At 41.7% G+C, this 27594-nt stretch overlaps 1 protein-coding gene across 1 annotated transcript; it reads left to right on the plus strand.

The window, feature by feature from the left end:
* The first annotated feature begins 3869 nt into the window (after window positions 1-3869).
* Window positions 3870-27504, plus strand: agap2 (ArfGAP with GTPase domain, ankyrin repeat and PH domain 2). Its single transcript, XM_034202586.1, is given in 20 exon segments — window positions 3870-6265; window positions 10490-10548; window positions 11234-11321; window positions 11847-11932; window positions 12042-12177; window positions 13578-13712; window positions 13816-13934; window positions 15775-15933; window positions 16070-16144; window positions 17712-17816; window positions 18819-18922; window positions 18924-18994; window positions 19884-20009; window positions 20134-20268; window positions 20930-20989; window positions 21262-21413; window positions 23036-23126; window positions 23970-24192; window positions 24855-25116; window positions 26274-27504. Coding segments are annotated over 20 exon segments (3522 nt in total). The 5' UTR covers window positions 3870-5136; the 3' UTR covers window positions 26481-27504.
* The last annotated feature ends 90 nt before the right edge of the window (window positions 27505-27594 follow it).

A 27594-nucleotide genomic window follows, 5' to 3' on the forward strand; every position in this document is an offset into this window, starting at 1 on the left:
AGGAAAAATCTTTTAGTTCACAGTGAGTTTTTCTCGTCATCCACATTATATTTGGTGTGTGGGGTAACATGATAGCGTAGGTGACAGATATGTGCTTCCTGTGTCAGTCAGTGTGTCTCATTCGGGGAAGTTGACGCGCATTTTCATTCTCATGTCACTCTGGGGACAAAAATCCACCTCCTGTCGTCCGGACGTTTATTTATTATCTGTCAGCCTCTGGACACGAGGCGACCAATGGCAACATCCCTCAGCAGCCATCGCCATGGCAGCAGGATGAAACCTGCTGTGCGGCCTACTTCCTGTCTGCCATTCTGCAACTGCCCTCAAAGCCACTTCCTTTCAGACAAACAGAGGCCTTTTACATGAGAAGCTGATCAGTTTGACATCATTTCCTCTTAATCTGTACTTCCCATCTTTTCTTGTTAATGTGACACAATGTACTGTCGAATTCTCTCTGCTCACATGCAACATTTTACTGCAAAAGATGCACATAGGATCCTTTGATTAAGAAAAAGCTGCAATCACAAAGTAAGAGCATGTTGTTATAAGTAAAAAAAAGACATGCATTTAAAATTCTTCATAAGCAAAATGTACTTAAAATATAAAAAGAAAAGTACTTTAAGTATTTTAAAACTAAGCTCATTTACTGGAGTACTGAACAATGTTGATGAACTTGTACTTTACTTGAATATTTCCATTACCGTTATACTTTCACTTACTTAGAAATATTGCAGTCATTGCTCAATAACAGTTATCTGAGGGTTAAAGTAACATTTCAGATTAAGATTTTAAGTAGAAATCGAAATAATAACATAACAAACAGTATACTTACATGTTAAAAAATAGTTATTGTTGTACTCGTTTAAGGATACTGTTGATACTGTTTTTCCATTACCTAAGCAGAATTGTAAATGCAATATTTTGTACTTGTGGTGGAATATTTGTCATACTGAGTCATACTTCATCCACCTGATGAATCACGGCGAAGCCAAACCTGAGCATAACAAATCATACACATAACTGGAAACACCAGTGCAGTGTTGTGTCACAATGCATCAACAGTGCTGTCACAACATTAGATTTTCACAAAAAATAATATATTATAAAGTCATAGTGATATCTAATGAAAACGTTATGCTTCCTGTCAAATCCATCTAACGTTTTTGTGCGTTTTAATTACATTCCAAATATGATCGTGGAGTGAGTCTATAACAATAACTTTCTAATGGATTATTAACATAGCATTATTATATTAACATCATTATATCACAGTTACGTCAATACCCGTATATCGCAACACATATCATATTCACCAAATCATGTTTGTCTGTAAAGGAAAATCAATGATAGTTAGATAAAGTATTTCCCTTTTGTGATGTATCATTGATGTTAAAAGCTGTAGAAATAAAGTAAAGCACACATACCTTGGGATTGTACCTGACTGCTTTACACTGTGGTCAGATTGGGTGGAATATAATAACCAGTTTACATTTTGATTTCATCCGTCCATTCATTAGCTGTTTGTGTGTGAAATTCGGGTCAATCAGCCCCCGGGTGGATTTTGGTAAAGCTTTGAGGTCTTTTTAGGATCTGGCAGACCTACACGCTCCCAAAAGCACATCCTCTCTGTGTTAAAACATTCATCTGAATATTTTGTTTGTATAATTAGGCTGCTGGAGAGAGGATCAAAGTCAGTGTATCCTCCACGGGGGCCTGGATCTGTGAATGTAGGGTTCACTGGGGCTAAGAAGAGATCCACCTCTCTTTTTCAGTCTTTTGGACTTAATAAGCGTGCGGGATGTGGTCGACTGACTGTGTGCCAGAGTAAAGGAAGGGGATGGAGATGGAGATGGAGAAAAGGGTTGAGGTGGAGCTAAATGAAGGCATTTCAATGTGAATCTAACTGGTGGTGTTCACTGCAGCATGGCAGCAGAGCGAGGGGGGAAAGATAGAAAGGACAGCTTCCAGTGAAGGAGAAATGAAAAACCACCCAGCATGACCACTGCCCTTGGCCAGCGTCCATCTGACAGCACACACTCATAGGTGTGTGTGTGTGTGTGTGTGTGTGTGTGTGTGTGTGTGTGTGTGTGTGCTTAGCCTGTATGCATGCATGTGAGTCTCTTCACTGAGAGTGTTTCTAAAAAGTGTCTGACTGAAGACAACCTGATTTTCAAACAGTATGTGGGTGTCTATTTCACAATAATTAGATTAACTGTGCAGCAGTGCAAGCTGCAGCAGCCCGATGTGCACTTTAACTCACCCAGTCCTCACGCTTCATGTTGAAATTGGATTTTTACACATGTATAACGTCACCCCGCCTGTTAGGATTTATACCTTTCTGAGGTTTTTAATCGTGACTCTATTTCAGTGGTGGAGGGTGCTGTCCTCTCTCAGGTCGTGTGTTTCCCCCTTGAGTTAAAGGCAGTGTGTTGTCAGGGGTCGTTTGTATTCAGAGGGAGTAGTTATTGCCCTCTCCCTGACTGTGAAGGGAGGGGGGGAGGGCGGGCCGAGCAGGTGGACAGTCAGATCGTGTATTATGGAGGGAGGCTGGCGCACTGTGGGGAAATGCATCCTCTGATTTCACATCAAGGATTTGTTTTTGTATCAGATAGTGATTAACATGAAATTACACCCGGCAGTAATGAGAGATGGATGTGTGTAATCACGTTTGCTGCAGTGATTCTGTTCTTGCATGCAGAATAATTGCAGCAGTTTTTCTTACTTCATATAAATTCCTAACTCTTTGTTGAGAATGAGTCGAATATAAATGTGTTTATTGGAACTATTTCGATAATGTACTCATTGTTTTAAGTACATTTTCGAGTAAAAAGGCCAAATATATTATGGTTTCAGCTTCTTAAAATGTGAGAATTTGTTGCTTTTTCTTGTCCTGCATTATAGAAACGTTGATTTCTAAATGTTAGTTGGACTAAATGTGACATTCAATGACATCAATTTGGCCTCTTGTAAATTGTTAGGGACATTTTTCTGAACATTTCCTGATATATGGACAAAATGATTAATTGAGAAAATAATATTGGAAGATGATGGAAAAATATTTGGTTTTATTATAGTGTATGCACAAAGAGGTTGTAAATGAGTTACTGCATCTAAATCAAAAGGACACGTGATCACCTACTTTAAATCGACATTCATCCTATAAGAGGATTAAATGGATGTCCTTTTTAATCACACAGAAATAGCAATATATCTGTTTAATATGTTTTTGCATTCTGTGGTCCAAGTATTGATGTCCAATATGCTCTGCTTCATGCTGCGAGCCCAGAGCTTACTTCTGCTAATGAACACATGCCGTAGCAGGCAATAGACTACAGATCAATACACTCACAGGAAATCTCTTTCACTCACATGTACATTCACAGAGAGTAACACCATTTTGATACAGAGATGCTGGGAGCGATTGCGTTACAGAATGGAGGAAGAGGAGGAGGAGGAAGGATATGGAAGAGATGATGATTGTGCCACCAGAGCCAGGAAGATTGCAACACCTTAGCAACAAACAAGCCAAGCCTCCTACTGAGGAGGAGCCACAGACACACACACACACACACACACACACACACACACACACACACACACACACACACACACACACACACACACACACACACACACACACACACACACACACACACACACACACACACACACACACACACACACACACACACACACACACACACACACACACACACACACAAGCAGACAGCTGAAGACAGATGGATAATCCTGATGAAACTGTTCTGGCAGCTGTATACATGAGAGAGGGAGCAGACACTTTGCAAACACACCCTGTTGTGTCCTTTTCCCTCCAAAAACATGCCTCCATCTTTCTTTCTTTTTTGTCCTTCCTTACCAACCCTGCCTGCTTTTCTCTCCACATTTCCTTCCGCGGTCCCCCCTCATTTAGCAGGTCTGTGCACTGCCGCTTTACCACCAGCCGTCACCCGCTGCCTCCCCCCTCCTCTCCGGCACGCAGGCAGGGAGAAAGATGGAGGGGAGGGGATGATGGGTGTGGGGATGGGAGGGATGAGCAATAAAGCGCCTGCACATTCAGAGAGGCAGCAGAGAGAAAATAAATGAGGGAGAAGCAGGATCCTTCTGCATTGTATGGATTGCTTATTGGAACAAGGAGGGGCATGTAGAGGGAGGGACATCGGAGACCGGGGGAGAGAAACGCAGAGTGTGAGCTGTGCATGTTTGCGGGTGTGTGTGTGATTAGACTCGTTGAACCTGTGCGTCGGTGTCTCTATCGGCTCCTCCGTGTTGTCATGCTCCACGCCTGATGCCGCGCGCAGGACGCAGGCTGCCCGGTACGCGCCCGGTGATGGCCGGACGCGCCCTGACTCGGTCCTCCTGCTGCACATATCCTCCCGGGCTTCTGCTGGCTTCTCATCCTGATCCCCTTCAGCCCTCGTCAATGTCCTTCCCTGCCGCTGAGTGGATGCCGCTGTCATCACACATGTGTGGCTCGCAGTGAGAGCCCATGATCTGGACTGGATTGCTCTGGGGTGCCATGCTGCTTTAGGGTGACACTGATTAATTTTTAAAGACTTTACCTTTTTTACAGCTGCTGGTGATCATATTTTTTGATGGCGTATGATGCGGGAAGTTGTTATTCTGAATTGAATCCAGAAGAGGATTGCCTGAGCAACATACAATATGGGGGGTTCTGCACATGAAAATAAGGTCATGTAAATAATTATAATCTGGAATGAGTCACCATAACGAAGATTCATTTGCTTGAGTAGCTGCATACATATGCAGTGGATAGATTTTAATTGGTTGTTTTCAAGGAACAATAGAGCAGCTTGACAGTGTGCTGAAGGTTGTCAGGAATGGTGGATTTTCCTGAAATGAAATTTACAGTCAGAGAAGAAATCCGTGACTGAAATTCCAATCCGAAACAAAGAATTTCGAGACTTGGGGGATGGATGAAACCAAAAGCCACTCTGCTGTCGTATCTTCAAAGGAGAAACTTAATCTGCCTCAATGTACGTTTTTCGTTGTGCAGTCAGATTCTCTCACGTCCCAACACGCTGGCAAACTGTCAGTCGTTGATGTCGCTCTGTCTGGTTTCATTCATCTACTGTGTGTCCACTGAAGCCTGAACACATGAGCGGAGGCGGCGCCCTGCAGCAACGCACCACCTACCTCATCTCCCTCACCCTGGTCAAGGTAGAGGCTGTTGAGGAGAATGGAGGGGAGGCCAACAACAGCAACCAGGGGAAGGAGGTGGTGGAGGCCGGGCCTGGAGGAAGGGAAGGAGAAGAGGCCGGGGCCGGAGTTGAGGCTAAAGGTGAAGCACGGGCTGAGAATGGAGCTGGACAACCACCAAAAGCTGTAGATGATGTGAAAGATGACAAGTTATTGGATGAACTTAAAGATGGAGATAGAAAGCCCCTCAGCCCCCTGAAGGATAAACTTCCACCATCTGTGGACGTCCCAAGCAAAGGGAGTGAAAAGCCCCCGTGCAACCTCTCCATCCCCTTACCTCCGGAGAGGGCAACGCTTCAGAAGACAACGTCTGCCGAAACTGACCTAACAAGAGTCCAGAAGACACCTTCAACTCCTGAGGCGAAGCAATGCAGGTCACCATCACTGACCCCAACGCCTCCAACAGAGATGGTGGAGCCGACTCGCACCCCGACCAGGACCAGCCTCCCCATCCGCCCGATGGGGCAGCGTCCTGTGAGTCTGCTGAAGTCTCATAGCAACGTGGCCACCCGGGGTCGCGAGTCCAGGGACGGAAGAGAGCGAAGCCCTACCTCGGCGCAGAGCCTGGACAGAAAGGACTGCCGGATGCCCACGCGGTCTCCGGGCCCCTGTAGGGCCTCGTGGGCCGAGGCCAGCAGGCCCGACGCATGGAGGATGGACGAAGCTCAAGCAGGAATGCCTCTGGAGATCGGAGGTAGCATGGTTGCGGTGATGAGAGACCAACCCAGAAAAGATAGGCTAAAGACCGGGTCGGCGTCCCTACCTGGGCCTCCGAACCAGACCACCAAGCCGGGACGCAAAGGTAAAAGCCGCACGCTGGACAACAGCGACCTGAACAGCCTGTCTGAAGACCTGGGGTTAGCCAGGGAGAACCAGCAGGCCCAGCAGGGGCAGCGAGGCTCCGCTAAAGACAGGAAGATGCTCAAGTTCATCAGCGGGATCTTCACAAAGAGCAGCTCGGGGGCGGCGGGGTCTTCCTCCACAGCGCCGCCGGTCTACATACAGAGAGACTCCAGTGAGGAAGAAGGTAGGGGTCGCTAACGTAACATCAACTCTAGATCTTCACATCGACTACAGCAAACCATTATCGCACATGTCTTCGGTTCCTTTGCCAAACAGTCATCAGACATGTAGCCTCTTCATCTGTGCACAGGCATCCATTTGAAATGAGTCAGGGTGGGGTTAATGTTTTCATAAAGAACCCCCACACAGAATACATTTATAGGCTTAAGAGAAACATTATCATGAAGCCAAAACACGACAGATGACGTTCTGTGATGTGAGGGACTGACAATAGACACATCTTGGACAGTTTTAATCTAATTCCCCTCAGAGCGCGGGCAGATTTCACACCGCTGGAGGGGTAATCTCTGCACACGCACACACACACACACACACACACACACACACACACACACACACACACACACACACACACACACACACACACACACACACACACACACACACACACACACACACATACACACACACACACACACACACACACACACACACACACACACACATACACACACACACACACACACACACACACACACACACACACACACACACACACACACACACACACACACACACACACACACACACACACACACACACACACACACACACACACACACAGTGTTCCCAGCATGGGTTTGAATCTCATAATGAAGCCAAAGGGGAGAGGAGCTGGTGGCGTAATCAGGGATATATTGCAACGCTCCAGTTGATTTTTAGCCCCGGCTTTATTTTCGTAGAGAGGGAAAGACACATTTGTTCGCCCACGTCAAAAGGGGAAGTGTTCATCCACAGCCTGAACATTTATAATCCTGTTTTTGATATTCCACCCACCACATGCACTCCCGTCCTCTCAGTCATGTCTTTGTCTGGCCTCACATTTATATTCCACCATCATGTCAAATGCATGCATGTGAAGAATCAGGAATCGTTTAGTTGCCATCTTTTTTTTTTACCCTGCAGCGTACAACAACGCATCTCTTTCACAAACACGTTTGCTCAGAGAGAGACCAAGTGTCAGCCACTGTGTGTGTGGTGTGTGTGTGTTTTATGTATTCATTCACTCATTGTGCATTCACACTGTTACACATGCAAGTAGTGAGACTAGCCCTGCCGCCTGCACACACACACACACACACACACATACATACAAATTCACATTCACACACATACACACTCACTGAAGGCAGGAGGAAGTGTTGCCATGGCAACCGGCAGGACTGCTGCCTCTACTGCTGCTACAGAGGCTGATAAAACCAAAGGGTGGAGGAGGAGACGTTTTCTGTGCATGTGTGTGTGTGTGTGTGTGTGTGTGTGTGTGTGTGTGTGTGTGTGTGTGTGTGTGTGTGTGTGTGCATGTGTGTGTGTGTGTGTGTGACCGTGCATTGACACACACTGAGATGATTGTAAAACAATTCACCCCTAACAAATGTAAGTTAGAAAATGGATAAATGCTACAGGCGACATGTAGCATGGGAGGGGTTGCATAGTGCATCACACACGATTGGTTCGCTGCAGCGAGTGTGGATAATTAGCTTTCTGTATAAATCAGTCGAAGCAGCAGGGGGATAACACTGTCCGACCACTTTGAGCTACAGCAGCAGGCCATAAAGAGAGCTTTGACTCAGAGAGAGATAGTCAACCTCTGTGTGTACGTTTGTGTGTGTGTGTGTGTGTGTGTTTGTGTGGTAGGGCTTGCCCTTTTTCCCAGTGAGATGCCTGCTGTGACGGCTCGTATGTAAGCCCCTTTTAGTCTTCATCTGAAGCACATCATCACCGGCTGCATCTGCTCGGTGTTTAGAGGCAGTTTAATCATCATCCGTCTTTGAAGGACATTTCACACAGTCACACCCAGCATGGCACGCAGTACAGTCTGCCAAACCTTCTGGTGTCCTCTGTTGTCTTTCTCTGTTTTACTGTGATTTGTCATTATGTTTTTTCTGTTATATTTTAACATGTTCCTCAGGGGATGAATACTACTGTTTACCCATGCCCTATTGTCTCTAGCACCATCAGCAGGTCCAAATGTTCTTGTATCCAGTGATACATTTCACTATGTTATTGTGGGATTGGCATTATATTTTCTAGAGGCATTCATGGTTCTCAGATGTTGCCCAATATTTAGATGTATTACTTAAATGCAACAAAACAAGGCCTACTGACATTTCCATAACCCTCAAGGACTTTGTGTTTACTGTTGTGTTAGCTTTGTCTTGGGAGTTTTTGGAGCATTTTAGCCTGCTGATATAAGCATTTAGCTCAATGCAGAATCTTGCCAACGTGGCTGTAGACTTACCAGTTATTAAGGTACATAAACCTAGCTTAAACTATTCTGGTCTAATGCTACAGTTCTGCAATAAATCCTCCTTTCCTGAAGGTTAAAATGTTCAATTTGTGTTGAAACTCTTTCTAGGTTGTGTTGCTGTCTAATGCTATTATTTTTGAGAGATTCTTCTATTGTGCAGCTTATTTATATCAATATGAGAATGCTAAGTATAGCATGTACAATTCAATGCAGCTAGACACGACACAACCTACGTCCTCCAAAATGCTTACACGGTTGAGTCAACACGTCTCTAAAACAGATTCAACCAAAACTGAACATTGTAACCTTGGAATGGAGATTAATGTATTAGACTATTTGAATTTAACTAAATCTACCTTACGAACTGGCAGCTGAGTGTATGTTTGTTTCTGTCTATGAATCAGTGTTAGTGCCTCCTCAGGCTCTCTCCCTTTAATCTCGTCCGTCTCGCGCTGCAGCTGGGTGTCAGGGTGTGAGCGGCACATCAGATTTGGGGGAAGGCCACCTCTCTTTGATCAGAGGGCAGCACTGCTGTGTGCAACCCAACCCCCTTGGACTGCTGTACTGTAGGATGTGCATGTGAGTGCAGAGCTGCAACCTGCCGGGTCGAGCAGTACGAATGTTTGGGCCAAAAGCTGCAGTTCATGGAGTGATCAGTGGAGGTTGGCTCCAAAAGAAGCGAAGGTCATAGAACCCCCTGTTTAAATGCCCATTTTCACAGCAGAAAAACACGTTTACAGCGAGGTTCCAACTCCCTTTTTTGTCTCTATAACTTATACCCCCCTTTTTGACAACTGTACGGGGGTGGATATTACTCACTCGTCTAAATTATATAACGGTATATACATATTATTCTGGGCATGGTCGCTTTGAGGGACAGGGTGGTGCCTTCTCAGGTCGCTGTCTGCTGTCTGCGCTGCCCTCATGCTCTAGGCTGGGCTATCTTGTGATTGACAGGTCGCTACCTTTGTGTTGTGCGGTCTGTGACCTTTCCATGTTTTCATTCAACACTTTCTAAGATTGTTTTCAGTTGATGAAAGTTAAAAGTAACATTTTGGTTGCCTCAATATGTCTTCGTCAGCTTCGTAAACCTCTCAAATAATCCGTGATTCCAGCATTGGCAACACATGCCTACACTGCAAAGCATAAGAGGCTAAAACATCTGAAATGTTGCTAATAGTTTGGCGGGAAGTGTTTATTTTCCAATTCTGGTGTTTTCTTTTTTCCTTTTCCAGAAAACGGCATACCCTATTTTGAACAATTATGATGAGTTGGTCAAGTGATTAGTAAACGCCAAATATTTTGATAATGAAATAACCTTTTTAGTCACTATTTTTCTAGCAACATTGGCAAACATCCTTTTGTTCCAGCTTCCCTGCTAATGGGAGAATTTGTCTTGTGTGTATTATATAATCGTAAATTGAATCTATCCATCAGACATTTGTGGATGTCAACTAGATCTCTAGAGGAATTGGTGATGGACATCTTTCCATTATTTTATGACATTTCAAGTCAAAGGTTAATCAATGGATGAAATGATCATTAGTTTCACCTTTAGGTCATTTTAGTTCAGAGGGGAGATGCTTTACGAATCCACACACAAGCCTTTAACTCTTTGAATGGCAGCCAGTGATCTCCATGCAGTTTCCCATCATTACGGCACACGGGGAGTAAAGTGGATAACGACAAGTGTGACTGCAACTTGTAGGATCCCCGTCACGACTGAAAGGTTAAATTCATTAAGACGACTTGCGAGGCTGCACATGTGTTTATGGCGACTGGTCACGCAGCAGCTGTATGATTTATCGCTCTCCCACAGGCCGTTATGATGGCGGCCCTTTTTACTGTACATGATCAAAATGATGAATCTGCGTCTCTGCCTCGCTGACAGTTTGTCTCTGTCTCTCTGTCTCTTTGTAGTAAATATTGCCAACAGCCAGGAGTGGAGCCTGAGCAGATCCATCCCCGAGCTCAGACTGGTGAGGAGAAAAGTGATTGTATCTGCATCTGAAACTGAAGAAATGATTGAATTTATTAAGAGCTGTGCCATTTTATGAAAACAGCACACACTGGAGTTCTCAAATGCTATGTGAAGATTGGTTAAACTTATTCCTTGATGCTCAAGATATACATTTAGGCTATAATCAGGGCTATTTGATTACTTTTGGTTCATATTAATCATAATAATTTTGTTTTAAAGTAAATTACTACTGCTAACACATCAAATCAGTTTAATTTGGTTGATTTAGAGACAATTATATACTTTATATACATGTGGATTGTTAAATCTGTTGCAATGAGGGTACAGTAATATTAGATAGTGAATCTCAATATGTAATATGATTCTGCCTATACTTTATTAATGTGCTTTTTAATTCATGCAAAATGTCAAATACATTACATTTAGTTGTAAAAAAGTATCATTATAATGTGATATTGCTCATTTAATACTTCCTCCCCCACTGACTTTATGTTAACATAAGGATGCAGAAAACATTAAAGCATTTTATAGCTGAAACTATAGATTTGTTGCCCGGCTAAAACTGAATGAAACATATTGGATGGAGGTCTGACTGTAATATTATATTCAGCACACTGTGATCGAGCTGCTAGCTGACCGTGAACGAACTTCACAGTGTTGTATTTCCTCTCCTCTTCTCTCAGGGCATTCTGGGAAGTCTAAAAAGCGGCAAGTCAGCGCTCGTGAACAAATACATCACAGGCAGTTATGTTGCACTGGAGAAGACTGAGGGTAAGAAATATTATACACGTCTTCTATAATGTCTGTCCTTCACTGTGGTGGCAAGTAACACATTCATTTCTAAGCTAAGTATTGTAGTAAAAATGTGAGTTACGTGTACTTATTGAAGTCTTTTTTTCTCATGGTACTTTATACTTACACTTCAAAACATTGAATATTGGGGGAGATACATTTGTCCCCCTCTCCAATTATCTGACCCATTGAGTATACGGCTTTTTTACACACAAAACATATGAAAAGATACAAGCAGCTAAAATGACTAGTTCATTAACCAATGGATAGAATAGAACATTTGGGCCATTGTTAATTATGACGCCATTTATTTGACTTTCTAATGTAAAGCACCTGAATACTTTTCCCAACTACTGGTCCTTTAAATAGTTTTCAATAGAGTTCAGTGCTAGTCAAAAACGGTGTTTGGTCAAATGTAATCATTTTTGTTCTGAGGTTATTATGTGCCTGTCATCCTCTGTTTGTCACTCTGCTGACTAACATATCCGTCACTACTCTTGTCAGGTGGCAGGTATAAGAAGGAAGTACTGGTGGACGGACAGAGTCATTTACTACTGATCCGAGAAGAACCTGGACCTCCTGATGCACAGGTGTGTGTGTGAGAGAGAGAAACAGAGAGTTATTGTGCAATACTGTGACTGTAACATCCTCCTCCTCGTCCTCCTCCTCCTCCTCCTCCTCCTCCTCTTCCTCCCCCAGTTCAGCAGCTGGGTGGACGCAGTGATCCTGGTCTTCAGTCTGGAGAACGAGAGCAGCTTCCAGGAGCTCTACCAGCTCTACAGCCAGCTGAGCAAACACCGCAGCGACGTCCCCGTGATAGTGGTCGGCACACAAGGTCAGCAGCGTAAAGAATCCTCAGAAACAAAATAATGACTTGGTTTCCCAAAAATTACATTACATTTAGCTGACAGTTTTATCCAAAGCGACTTACAATAAGTGCGTTCGACGAAGAAGATACAAATTTGAAGAAAACAGAATCATATAAGTACATCAGGTTTCATAGAGCAAAAACATTTCAAGTGCTACTCAACTGGCTTTAGGTAAGCCAGTCCTTTATTAGTATATAAGTGTTTTGTTAGCAATTCTTTGTTAGTAATTCTATCGCTCGAAGTGGAGTCGAAAGAGATGAGTTTTCAGTCTCCCCCGGAAGGTGTGTAAGCTTTCTGCTGTCCTGATTTCAATGGGGAGCTCATTCCACCATTTTGGAGCCAGGATAGCAAACCCACGTGTTTTTGCTGATGGGAACTTGGGTCCCCCTTCGCAGCGAGGGCGCAGCGAGCTGTTTGGCTGATGCAGAGCGGAGTGCACGTGCTGGGGTGTACGGTTTAACCATGTCCTGGATGTAGGAAGGGCCAGATCCATTCACAGCATGGTACGCAAGTACCATTGTCTTGAAGTGGATTCTCGCAGTTACTGGAAGCCAGTGAAGGGAGCGGAGGAGCGGTGTGGTGTGGGAAAATGACTAAGAGTCGCTAAATAATACTTACTTTCTCAAAATAAGGATTTGATAACTCAAAATAATGTCCTAGAATCTTATCATAATTAAAAGCTTTGTCAAAAATAATGACACAACTAAATATTTTGAGTTACTAAGTCAGTATTCTCAGGGAGTTTCTCTCTAAAATGACTCACATTATCTTGTTCTTTTAGCATTTTCACACAAATTGGCCTTCCATGCATGTCAAACACATGACACTGTAACACATTTAAAGCTGGTTCAAAGTTGTGAAAATATGAAACCAACCAAGTTCAATCAACAACTGTTGGAACTAGCTCGCTATAACAATTACTCTGATCCAACTTTATGGTATCTTGCATAATTACTTATTTAAAAAATAAACAGTTTTGGAGTAAATAATAAACGGAAACAGATTAATTAAAACTCCTGAATAGCATGCTCAAATTATATAATATAAATAAGAAGTAGTAACACATTAATAACTTTGTACATTGCTTTAGTCAATGTAGGCTATTGTTTAACTAAAATATCAAAAATAAAAGAAGATATATTTACCCCAGTTATCAAAACGTACCTGAAAGCATGTAATCCCGTGCCTGGCTCCGGCAGTACAGCAGTGTTGGTACAACTTGGTAGTAGTGTGGGCTGACGGGAGAATGCACACACTTGTGTTTGTATTTCTCCAGAAATGTTCAGACCCTTAGCAAACCTAATTATGTCATCATTATTTATTGTGATTAACAGTTTTTCTCTACTTTGATCTTGTTTTCCTCCAGATAAAATCAGTAGCACGAACCCTCGTGTGATTGAGAACCAGAGAGCCAGACAGCTGTGTATCGATGTGCGTCACTCGTTGTTTTACGAGACCTGCGCCACCTACGGGTTCAACGTGGATCGAGTGTTTTCAGAGGGTGAGTTGGCTGAAATCTCTCACGCAAAACACAGAGTCAGAGGTCTGAGTCAGCACGAGTATGTTAACGTACAGTATGTTAACGTCTGCTGTGTGTCTTCCAGCTGCACAGAAGATAGTCGCTCAGAAGAAGCTGGCGGCGCTGCAAGCCTGCAAGTCTCTGCCCAACTCCCCCAGCCACTCAGGGGGCTCCACCCCGGGGTCCGCATCCTTCCCCAGCCAGGTACACATCTCTATTTTTCTAATAGCTGTAGGTAGGGCCCAATTTATTCATCAACATGACAAACATTTGGATCATCTCACATGTGGAGTTATAAGACACTGCTGGATATCAAAAAATCCAAAACATAACACAAAACTAATTTAAATTATACTAATGCTAATTAGTATTAAACAACTGCTAACAGATATACATATATTAGTGTACCATACTTCATTTTGAGACAAGGTGCTCATACTTTATTTGAATATTCCATTTATCTACTTCTGTTTTGGAGGCAGATATTGTTATTTTTATGTCCGACATATATTTTAAAGCCACGCTTACGATCCACATTCTGATTGTTTATACAATATATATATGAACTGATTAGCAATCACATATTATCGTAATTATATAAGGAAGTTATAATTAGTCACCTTTACCAGCGACGACATTGAAGTGATGAACACATACATTTGATAAACTAAAAACACTTCCAAGTATCTTTTTGTACTTTTACTTTGAATGCAGGACATTCACTTGTATAAGGAATTGTCAAATAGTATTATTGCTTTTTTACTTTTTACTCAGGTAAAACATCAGAATACTTCTCGATATGAACTGTCATGATTTAAAGTTGTTTATCCAAAACAGGAGGAAGTAAAGTATCCTTATACGTTCTTTTACTCCACTATGAAGCTTCCTTCAAAGCTCATCATCAATATGTATGAGCATTGTTTAGCACAGATTCACACAGATACATATTTCCAATCCCCTGACAGAAGGATGAAATAAATATTTTAAAACAATGCATTGATATAAAAGCGCTGAATACTAACACATCCAGGTGTGAAACTTGCTCTTGCTCTTTTGTTTGGGTAAACACAATCTTGTTTTGCAGTCTAGACAGACATTACATAATACCTGATCTAAATAGGACACAGATGAAAGTGATCTGCTGTTGCCATGCTGGTGTTTTCTTACTAAGTTCAGCATTTTTGAAGCACCTCTGTAAAGATCCAGGAGCGTTTTTATTATTCCCGATGCCAAAAGAGCAGTCTCGGAAGAAAGACTCAGATCTTATACCGCAGTGTAGAAATACTCAAGTAAACGTCTTGCATTCAAAATGTTACTTAAGTATAAAAGTAATAGCATCAAAATATACTTAAAGTACTCTGTATTCTGAACAGTATAATTGATATCACTAGTTTATAATCGGTGATGCATTCATGTGTCTATCATTTAAGTGTGCAGCTGGTAAAGGATGAGATCCCATTAATAACGTTTTTTACTGCCAGGTAGCATCCATAAAGTAAAAATAGCAATAGTAGAAGTATAAAGTGGCATAACATGGAACAGTAAAAAGTAAGCAAAGTACATGTACCGCTAACAGTAAAGCACTTGAGTACGTTTACTTTACACTACTGCAAAAGAGTAATATTTTTCTACACATGTCAGACAAATCATCTCTTGAATAAGGTTACAAAAACCATGTGAAACTAAGGTATTATTTCCAGACTCAAAGTGAGAATGTGTGGCCTTCTCTCGGAGCAGTGTAAGCATTAAATCTGAGGAGGTGCCTTATAAAGTAAAACTCATCAATCAAACTGAAATCTAATTTTCCCCGGCATCTCAAAGACCGTCCATCACTTCCTATTCATCCATCTCAGCTCCATCAATATCCCCCTCACCTCGCTCTCATTGATCTGCAGCAATCACCCTGTGGATCAGATCCTATTGTATTGTACATGTACTTCACCTGTGTTTCATATTTCATCCCATTCTCACCCCCTCCATCTCGCCTCGTGACCTCCGCCGTCCTCCACCCCCCCGCTCCTCCTCCTCCTCCTCCTCCTCTCAGACCAGTAATGGCTCGACTTGTGGCTACGCCCACTCCCTCCCCTCCACCCCCGTGATCGCTCACAGAGATCTGAGGGTGGCTCAGGGAGAGGGGGGGGGAGGAGGAAGTGTCAACTCACGCTCGCTGAAGAGCATCCCCCGCCGGCCCTCCCTCTTCAAGGTCAGTTGTCGCCCAAATGCCGAGTGTCTCACACCTCTTACTCCCCCGTCGTCTCTCATCATCATCTCACTCCATCTCACTCTCTCTGCTGTAATATTCTGCTCTTTTCAAACCTTTTTTTACATTTTTATTCCAGAACCGGGACTCAGATAAGAAGTCTGGTGATGGTAAAGGAGATCAGAGCAACACGAGAGGCGTCCCTATCAAACAGGTACAAAAAACAACTGTTAATACATTAAAAAAGATATATTAATGAGGCTTCAGTTTGCTTGAAGCACAATCATATGCACCATCTCCCTCTTTAGTAAAACAGTGAGGAAAAGCTACTTGTTTCACCTTTTTAATGGAGGGATACAACACAACTATATATCCAAGACTTATTACTGCGCTCTTAGATATAGAATTTCCTCAGTTTGACTTAATCATTTAAGATCAGAATCAGACATCCTTTACAAGTCCCGCAGCGGGGACATGTGCATTGCGAGAGCAAAGGTTACAGTTCAGATAAAAGGCAACACAAAAAAAAGAGTAAAATAGTAGACTAACATATTAAATATAAAGGCAAGCACATGTTTTTTTTTAATTAAACAACTACACATCCATGGTAAAAAAAAAGTGTTAAAACCCAAATGTGTTGATGCTTTTGTAAACACAGGGTACTCATTTGTGCCAAGGATTTATTATAACCCTAACCATAGGGTCCAATACAAATAAATCGTTCCTTTTCTTTTTATTGTGGGCAGGAAAATAAATATTGAAATTGTGGGGGAAACATCTTTAGCAATGGAGAGTCAGGACTCAGAGAGACACGGGAGAGCTGGAGCTTTGATGGCAAACACTGAGGGTTTATTTGGAGTTTCGGCCGGAGAATTGACAAGACAGGTGGTGCGTCACGAGTTGACACAGCGGTTGCCAAACCAACTCTGAAGAACTCTTCTGTAGCTCGAGGTTTTAACTAGTTCTGAGTGTAATAATCAACATTCTTCATCACTGAGACTAAAGCAATATGGACCCTGAATCCAACTAGAGCTCTCGTCCATAGAAAAGAATGTGCGCCAGGGAACCTACGTCCCTGAACAGTAAACTACCTCATGTCGGCTTGTGCTCCGTCATAGACTGGCAACAACAATGCGCCCAAGCTGCTCCTCCTTAAGAGAGATAGCAGCAATACCCAAGGCCGTAGACCTATGCCCTGGGACAAGAGACAGTGAGAGGAGAAAATGATGAACTGGGTCGAAGGTTGAATACCTAAGCAAATTATTCCCTGACAGAAATGATTTTCGCAGAGCACAAAACAAAGTCATTTATTTCAGTAGCCTCCTAAGGCTCTTGTCCTTGGTAGTATAAATATAGAGACTATTTTTACAGCACTGCATTGCAAGGGATTATTGTGAGTAATGGCAACTGATGAGGATATTGACAGCTTGTCAATCATCGAGCATATGTGCACTTCATGGTAAAGAGCGAACGCCCGGTCTGTAACCTGCTCTCTCTTTACACCAAGAGGGGCTGCACAGAGAAAACGATCATATATTTAATTCAATTATCTGAAATGTCTTGGTTATTCTATGTCTGTACATCTAACATGAGTATCCAGAGACAAAACAACCTTTCTCAAGGGTGTTCTATTTATATCGTGCAAGTGCTCTCAGCTATTGTTGTCAGACTGATTAACTCTTTGAGGAAATTGTCTCTTTTATGTCGACTCTAAATATAGGCAGATTGAGATGTGGTGTGTTGTCGCTGCAGAGTGTGACCTCGCTTGTTGTTTTTGACAGAGCATCCTGTGGAAGAGAAGCGGCAGCTCTCTGAATAAGGAGTGGAAGAAGAAATACGTCACGCTGTCCAACAACGGCCCGCTGTCCTACCACTCCAGCTCCAGTGTAAGAGCGGGTCGATGTGAAACACACTGTGAAGGATTCTCTGAGGGGGGGATTATATCTGAGGCTTTTTAGATTTAACTGCAGTTTCTACTTCAAAGAGACCGCAGGAACTGCTTTGAAACTCTTACTCACTATTGATTTCTTATTTGTTATACCCAATGACATTCAGAGTGATTACGCATGTATATTGAGCATGTCATTAAGTTTCCTACACATACATTTATGTAAGTGTTGACATTTGTAGGTACTTGTACTTTATACTTCTTCTCCACTTCTTTATACTTCTACTCCACTACAATTAAGGAACATATTGTACCTTTAAGTCCACTTCATTTATTTGCTAACTTAGGTTATTTTGCAGATTCAGAAAAAGACAATACAAAATGAATTCATTAAACTAAGCTCCACCTTAACCAGCTGCAAAACTAGAAGTAATGCATTCAAAATGATAAATACATTACTAATTATAATCCAGTAATATTATATACTGTATATTATTCAGTAATTGGACGTTGTGCCTTATGAATAATCTTACTTTAAGTATATTCTTGTGTACTCTTACTCAAGCAAGATTTTGAATGCATTTGTTACCGAGTATTTCTTCACTGTTGTGTTTCTACTTTTCCATACGTAAAATATACAATCTTCCCTTACCAAAAGTATTGAATAAGATTGCAGGCTAACGTATATTATATATATATATGAATTTATCAGTATAAAAGTAGGATAAAATGGAGAAATTCAAGTATGTAAAACTACCTCAAACTTCAGTTCTTGAGTCAATGTAGTTGTGGTTTTTCTGATACTAAACAATGCAATGTCTATTTTCCTCCAGCATATCAGGCAGTAATAGCACAGTTCTGCTTACTTAGGCTCCTGACTTCAGAATTAAACTTGTCATTTATAAGAGGAAGACATACTTCTTCTTTTAAAACTTGAATATTCTCACTCATCGCCTTTTCTGGGGAAAGTGTCTCATGTTATATGTATTCTGTGTTTCAGGACTACACGCAGAACACCCATGGAAAGGAGATCGACCTTCTGCGGGTGACGGTTAAAGTTCCCGGTAAACGACCCCCGAGAGCGGTGGCTCCTGCGGCCCCCCCCCCCGCCCGGCGCTGGACCCGGGGTCAACGGGCTGAGCAAGGAGCCCACCACCGCCGAGACCACCAGTACAGGTAGATATTCTGTATAATGTGTATACAGAGCTTTGTCGCTGAGGCCTCAGGGTCTGGGGTTTTCAATTTTAGTATTAGTCTGGTATTTTTCTTAAAGTGGACCTATCATGCTATATTTGAATAATATAGTGTAGCACCATCTACAGGCCTGGCATATGTACTACAGCGTCTCCAGCGCTTTCGAACGGCAATGTCCGTGGCTGTCTCCTCCTGATTGGTGGAGTTGGCCCAATAGCCGTAGCGCCACTTCTGTGACGTCAGAGAAGTGTTCAAATCTGGATCAGTCCGTATCAGATCCATTGCAGCCCCTTTTTAAGAGATTTCGGTATGGAGGAAAATAGAGAGGGTTGTGTTTTCTGACACTTGGTGAGTTCCCTGGAACACCGGGGACACATATTCATGTATAAAAGACGTACAAAAGTGCATTTTGCATTATAGGTCACCTTTAAGCTATATTTTTGTCAAGAATCCCACGAAAGGACCAAAACCAAAAGGTGATAGTTCAGTTACTACTGCTTTTGTTAAGTACTATTTTTCATTTTTAAACATAGAAAATAAACCGTAAAAAATGTTGTTCTCTTACTACAAGTTATCCATTTAACTGACTAATGTACAACTTACTAACAAAATGTGTTTATGCTAATCATATAGAGGCATTAGTAGCTAAGTTGAGACAAATTCACAAATATTCATTGTAGTAGTTTCAAGTGAAAGTTATAATGCTCCAATTACCTGTAATGTAGTATACTGTATGTATACAATCAAATACATATATTTTTCCCAGTATTTGTTGCATTACGTTGCGTCAAAAAGCTTTAACAAATAGGAACATTGTGTATAACATATGGCATACTGTATTAAAGCTTTTCCCTTCCTCTCTGTCTCTCAGTTCCTCAGTTGTGTCCGTCCACTCTGTCTGTGGTGGAGGATCGCTCTGGGGGTCTGTCGTCTAAAAGTGGAGACCGAGGACTTCAGCGCTGCTCCTCCTCACTGTCCACCAAAGCACAGAGTGTTGGTACGTATCAAGGTTAATGAAAACCTTTCACTCATTTTCCTCAAGTAAAAAAAAACACTCTCTCCTATGTCTGCATTTAATGCCGTTACACATACAGTATATGATTCATATTTGTTTATGTCAGACGCCATTGAAGGAGCAGCCGGTCCATTTGCTGGAAAAGACCCCGGACAGTCATCGCCCATGAGCGACAGGAAGAAGAACCGGAGGAAGAAGAGCATGAATCAGAAAGGAGACGCAGCCGTCGGGCAGGCGGAAGGTAAATGCTTAAAATGTGTCTGCTTTTAGTATTTTTCTTGTATAAATATACAAATATGAACAATCTATAGTGATATTACGTTACGCTGCGTAAAGTGCACATATGTTCTATATAGTATGTCTATTTTTTTTATATGTATAGTAAGTCTTTATATTTTAAACGCACACTTTATCTTTAATTTTATCAGCACCACGTCACTATTATTTATTTATATGTACAATTTTAGCAAGTTTTTATATTGTCCTGTTCCTGTAAGCCGGTACAACGAAATTTTGTTTTAATAGTACACTCTGTGTCTTGTTGAAATGACAATAAAGTATGTCTAAGTCTAAGTCTGATATAGGGAGTTTTTTAAACAACGAATAGAAAATGAATGCATTAATGAAGCATTCATGTATATTCTTAAGGCTTTTAATTCCTGCAACTGCTATTCTAAACAAACCGAGTACATTTTTTTTTATATATTCACAATATTTACATAATCCTAGGCAGTTTTCCTTTTCCTAAAGCCTCTATTGTCCTTCTCTGTTGTGAGGGTTTACAGTAGATTAGTGTTGGTCTTCCTCTGAATGTTTCTTAACAGCTTTTTCTTAACACTTGTACTTGCTTTTCTCTGTTTCTCTTCTGTTTTCTTTCCCTGGGCTTATCTGTCGCTCCGCAGCCAAACGCAAAATGTGGAAATTAAAGAGCTTTGGTAGCTTGAGAAACATTAATAAGACAGGTAACACGTGACGGAGCTTGTGTTGTGATTTACATACAATGACATTTCCCTTTCAGTGTCTGACATCCCCAGCTTCAGTTGTTCATTTGACTTTTTCTCCTCGTAACAACCCCAACATGTGTCTGTTCTCCCCTTCCACCAAACTGCTTTTGTTTTGCATTTTCTGTTCTCCCTTCACCGACGGTGGATTCATATTAATCCATTGCAAATTACTCATCTTCTCACACATGCAAATCTTACTTGAGTGTGTTCTGCTTCCAATTAACTCGCAGATGAAGAGAACGCAGACTTCATCATCGTGTCGTTCACGGGGCAGACGTGGCACTTCGAGGCTCAGAGTCTGGAGGACCGAGACTCGTGGGTGTCGGCCATCGAGAGCCAGATCCTGGCCAGCCTGCAGTCCTGTGAGAGCGGCAGAAACAAGGTACACACGCTTTAAAAGCCCCCCAAAAAAACGACTTCCTCAATCAGTGACGGGATCCTACATGAGCACACAGCTGTTTGGTTTCTGCCAGCACTGTTAATCACATCTAATAAAGACAAAACTTGCCAGGAAAGCAGAGTTTTGAGTCGCGAGCAGCATTTGGAATCTGAGCATTTTGCAGCAAAATAAATATTGGTAGGCTGTGATTAGCAGATTAGTACATCTTGCACCATCTTTTCCCCACTGAGTCCAACTGCAGGGTAATTAGGGAATGAGAAGTAGGTGAGTATTTGTGAGTCAGTTGACTTGGACTAATAGGTCAATCTGAAGGGGCATCTGGTGGAACGGCATGTCCATATACTTCCTGGAAAATGAGCCTGGGATAAGTGGGAAGTGGGCTGAAAGGAGGGACGGAGAGTCTCCAAAATCAATACCATATGATGCAGTGTCACATTGCACACCCTACATGCCATTATACCAACATTCACATAAGGGGTTTTAGAGTATCACAGTCATTTTAGTTTTTGATGCTGTATTCATTCTTAAACAACACAGAACAAATAGTAATTAGAAGTTGACATTCATTGATACTTTGCAGACAGATGTGCATTGTGTGTTTTAATGTTGGATGTCAAAGGGCATTCTTTTAATTTAGAAAGTGGTAGGGACATTTTGCAGAGTGTCTACCCTGAGAAAATGTAGAGATTTTCTATTGCATTTCCTGCACGTCTACACAATCAAGATATGTATGGGATCTTCAAAGTACTTTGTTACATGTTTTGATGTACTTTTGGTGTTCGTATATTTATATATCGTGGAAATATTTCTTACTACTTTCTTCTACTTTATTCCTCGTATTGTCTAATGCAGGGGCGTCAAACTCAAATACACAGTGGGCCAAAATGTTAAAAATCGGCACTAGTCGAGGGCCGGACTGGTTCAATGTTTATTGCAAAACATATTGAAATGAACTTATTGCACATATTAAACCTGGAACTAACAAAGCTTAAATTAGTGCCTATAAAAACAACATTAAATAATCAGTTGCATTAATTTCTTATGGCTCTATCTGCATCATTTCTTATGATTACATTTTTCCACAGGCCAACAACAGCTTCAAAAAAACTATTCCCCTCAAAGAACAAACCAAACATGCCCTGTTGTTGTGAGAGAACAAGTGCAGAAGGAAACATCCATTAAACTCAGTGTGCTGCTCTGTGATATAGTTCAAGCAGATACTTGGCATCTCATCTTGGGTGCAAGTTGATCAATGTTTGGGGTCAGACTCTGAGCTGAGGAGACCCTCAGGATGGAGTGAAGGTGTGCGTGCAATATACCGGCGGGCCAGATCTAATAGTAATTAGAAATTATCCTGCGGGCCGAAATGAAATCCACCAAGGGCCTGATTTGGCCCCCGGGCCTTGAGTTTGACACATATGGTCTAATGTATGCTCCTTATATGCCAAAGAACATTCCTTATATGTGTAAAAGTACTGTGATTCTGATTACACAGCCCTAGTTAACATAGAGCGCAAGATAGATTTAAACACTTTGTTCTTGTAATCTAAGTAATCGTGTGAACAAATAAAGGATTTCATGTGTGTTTGTTTGTGTTTGTGCAGGCTCGGAGGAGCAGCCAGAGTGAAGCTGTCGCGCTGCAGGCCATCCGCAACGCCAAGGGCAACAGTCAGTGTGTCGACTGTGAGGCAGCCAGTAAGTTTCTAACGTTGAAACATTTTATCTCCCGCTGCAGGATAAATGTGTCTTTTATGTTCCCCATCCAGAGCCTGCAGTTGTGTAAAATAAGCAATATATATGCAAACAAATCGTTTTGATGAGTCGAGGTAAAAATGCAAAAGTGTCATAGGCAATAAAATAAACTTTGTACCAAAAAGTACTCACTATGAAAACCGGCCCATTTCAGAATAACATATATTTTATAACAGGGTTATAATTATTAATTTCTTCATCTCGTTAATATTTCAGCTGGCCTATTTAAATTAATGTATTCATATTTCTTTAAATGCAATTGTTTTTATTCTTCTGGTTAGTTTGGTAATTTCTCCTGAAGATCAATAAAGTGTTATTTATAATATTTGTTTGTTATTTTTGTGTTATTAATCTTAATTTGAAAAGTACATATTCTGTAGCTTTCAATTGAAATGTGTTGCAGCACAAAGTATATTGTTTGCTTCTGAACTGTAGTGCAGTAGATGAATAAAGCAGCTGAAAATAGATCAAAGAAAAGTCAAATAGAAACACAGATCTTCATTTTTTTTAATGCAATTTTTTTTCTATTTGAGATGTTTACATTTTGGATTGTTTACTTCTAGTCTTTTAATTTCTGTAATGTAAAATGCCATGTCTTTTGATGCTGCTGCAATGCCAAACATTTCCCAAATTGGGATCAATAAAGTACTTCTTATCTGATCTTATCTTAGAAAGTAGCTATATCGTTACAATTTAAAGTCCTTCCTTCACCACTTCCTTCACCACTGCATCTCATTAATCTGTGTAAGTGAATGATCATTTTCTTATAATTCCTCCGCCCTGCAGACCCCACCTGGGCCAGTCTGAACCTCGGCGCTCTGATCTGCATCGAGTGCTCGGGGGTCCACCGTAACCTCGGCACTCAGCTGTCCCGCGTGCGCTCCCTGGACCTGGACGACTGGCCCGGCGAGCTCACGCAGGTCCTGGCCGCCATCGGGAACCACATGGCCAACAACATCTGGGAGAGCTGCACCCAGGGCCGGGTCAAACCCACGCCCACTGCGACACGGTGGGTAACACGAGCACAGAATATGAGATGATTCATGCTTTTCAGACAGCAACAGGCTTCAAATCCACCAAAGTACACAGATCTAATAAATACAAGTAGCAATAGTGTCATAATGAAAGTCCTGCATTCAAACACTTACTTAATAGTACAAATTAAAATATAAAATAATATACTCCAAGTTGCCTCCTTTTTCAGATTTATTTATATTATATTATTGGAATAAAGATACATTTCTTCAATGAATGTGCTCAGTTGTCGAAGAGTATTCATAAAAAAAGGATTGACAGTATATTGACATTTAGTTTTTTGCACTTCCTTAATGTTTTATAGGAAGATTTACACATTAGTTGATAGAAACACGTGGTCTCATATTTGCATACGAACCATTTAGTTATTATGTTATAGTAGCTGAATTGGGGGGTCTTTCTTGGCATTAAAGTACTTGTGGGATATCAAATCGTAAAATAAAAGCATTAGTTGTATAACTTGTCTTTTCAGAGGAATAAGGACAATTCCTCAAATATTTACTCAAGATATGTGACTTCTAATCCAAATGACATGTGAATCTGTATTTGCATTTGTGTTATAGCTCTGTGCTGATGAACCATGTTAACTGTGGTCACCTCCTCCTGACTGGATCTCCTGTGTGTTTGTTTTCCCAGGGAGGAAAGAGAGTCGTGGATTCGTGCAAAGTACGAGCAGCGGTTGTTTGTCCCTCCCCAGGGGCCCCAGCACCCTGACGGAGGCATGCCGGCCTGGCTCCTCTCCGCGGTGACGGAGAGAGATCTGCCCCGGCTGCTGATCCTCCTCGCCCACAGCTCCAAGGAGCAGATCAACGCTCAGCTGAGCGACGCAGCGCCTCACTCCGCGCTGCATGCCGCCTGCCAGCTGGGAGACGTGGTCATGACCCAGCTGCTCATCTGGGTAGGTCTCCACTTCCTTCACATTTAAAACTTGTTTTGTTGTTTTTTTGCCTTGAAAGAGAGTTTATTTTTATTAGTCCATTTATTGAACATGTCAAAAACATTTCTTTTTTTAATATATTTATATATATAATAATAATTATAACAAAGAGATGCAAAAAAACAAAAACAATTCTAATAAATAGTTTCTCAAATAGTCTCTATCATGTTCAACAGGGGCAAGAAGAAGCTTAAAAAACGTCTAATTAATTATTTGGTTTCTAAATAATAGTTTTAATTATAGACTTGTACAATACGTTTAGGAACGGGGAAAGAGAGGGGATGACTGCGACCCACTACAGCAAGAATTAAAGAGGTCCTATTATGCTTTTTAGGGGTTTCCCTTACCTGTAGTGTGTTATATAGGTTTGTGTGCATGTAAATGGTCTACAGAAACTAAAGTTTCCTCCAGAGGTTCCTCCCACACACTCCCCCCTGCCTGAAATGCCTCCTTTGGACTCTGTGACATCACTATGTAACACTCACACCTTTATTGGCTAGCTCTCCCACACTTTGTTTGTGATAGGCTAAGGGGCGGGACATCTCTAAGCTGTGTACCAATCACAACAGACCTGCCCAGCTAACCAATCAGAGCAGACTGGGCTCTGGTTTCAGACAGAGGGTGAAAACAGGTGCTGCAGCACAGGCAGTATGAGAAAAACAAAGAGCTTTTTGAACATTAAATCATGTGACATGTCACAGTAGAGACAGAACGTACACATATGAAACCACGGGAACTTAACTTAGAATTAAAAGTTGCACATCCCTGTGAAAGTGATGTGTAGATAAGCCAAACTAGACCGATAACGAAAAAAAGAAGGAACAACAACACAGAAAGGTACTGTTCTTCTGTGTATTAGCTTCACGTCTGTCTGTATCATATGATTATTAACAGTAAATGAACCCTGTGGTTTCACCCGATCGAAACAAGTTCTTGAGTTCCTCAAAAGGTTCTCGTAATTGTTTGGGCCAGTGTAGCATGGGACAAGGGGTAACCCAGACAAATCTAGAGTGGATACGACAAATCATATGTTTTACATTCATTAAAGAGAAAAGGTTCCTGATCTTATCTCTAAATAAACCTTTAAATGAGTGAATATCATCTCTTTCTCCTCACAGTACGGAATCGATGTCAAGGCGAAAGATAACCACGGCCAGACGGCGATGAAGCTGGCCACAAAGAACGGGAGCAAAGGATGCATCGATATCTTGCTCCAGCACGGCTGCCCCAGCGACACGTCGCCCTCCACTGCCACGCCCGTCCTCTCCCGCCGCTCCAGCACCGCCAGCCTGGGCCGCACCAGCTCCAGGAAACGGGTCTCGTAGCGCGGAGGAGGAGCTGGACACGACTGCAGGACGCTCAGTGTTTTAGAGAACCTTTCAAAAAAAAAAAACATGGATTCTTGACAGGACTTCACCGTAGTACTAAGCATTCAAAAAGTAGTTTCTGAAGACTGAACAACATATCAAACAACTTTAAAAGCAATATTCATTCGATTTGTTGATGACTTATGTTGCTGAAATACTGTGTTGTCGTTGACCTCATTTCAAAATGACTCGAGTAGAAACTTTGTAGCTGTAACTGTAGAGCAGGAGAACTGCTTCTTGTTTCACTTCCTCCAGGAGAAGTGCAATAATCCAACGATGAAAAGCAACAAGTTTGAGAGGTGTCGGATGACTGTCGAGGGTGCTGCTTTTATTCCATTGTGTTGTGACTGGACCAAAACAGCTCTTATTTTCTTTGGCTTTACAAATACAGTTAGTCATGTTGTTAGATATGTGTGCCTGTTGCAGCAGTTTAAAGGCTGGTTTGGCCAATATAAACAGTTTTTCAGTGACGAATCAGCTGAAATACTTCTGCTTAGACTAGAAAAATGAATGGTTTGGAATAAGAAATATGTCAGTGTTACTCTCACAGGTCAAAGATATGGCGTTTTATTATACTGTAAATGTATCTATACTACATACTTAATGTTCTCTCTGTAACGAAGACACAACTGAAAAATCAAAGACTCAATTTTGTAAATGATTTCTACTGGTAGTTTTGAAAATATGTCAAGTTTGTTTTATCATTGTCTATGTTATGATTTCTTACTATCCATGTCATAAAAGCATAATCCAGTAAACAAAATGCTTTTTCATGATGTGAACATGTGGGTATTTCATTTGGGAGGGCCAGGCGGCAAAGAGACTTTGTTCACGTTACTGTTGTGTAGGTCGATCCCATGAGTTTACAGTGAAGTATGAAGAGTTGCAGGTGTCATCAGTTTCTGACACTGTGGGTGGTGTGAGTCTCATGAGCTAAAGAAATGGTTACTGGGATAAAATAAACTTTTTTTAATTAGCATTATTAGGATCGTTTTTGTGTTTTATTTTGTCTCTCTTTGCCCCTATCAACATTATGGCATATTCTTAGCCTTAGTCGTCGAATGTATGTATA

This window comes from Gymnodraco acuticeps, unplaced genomic scaffold (assembly GCF_902827175.1).
Source record: "Gymnodraco acuticeps unplaced genomic scaffold, fGymAcu1.1, whole genome shotgun sequence".
Lineage (NCBI taxonomy): Eukaryota > Metazoa > Chordata > Actinopteri > Perciformes > Bathydraconidae > Gymnodraco > Gymnodraco acuticeps.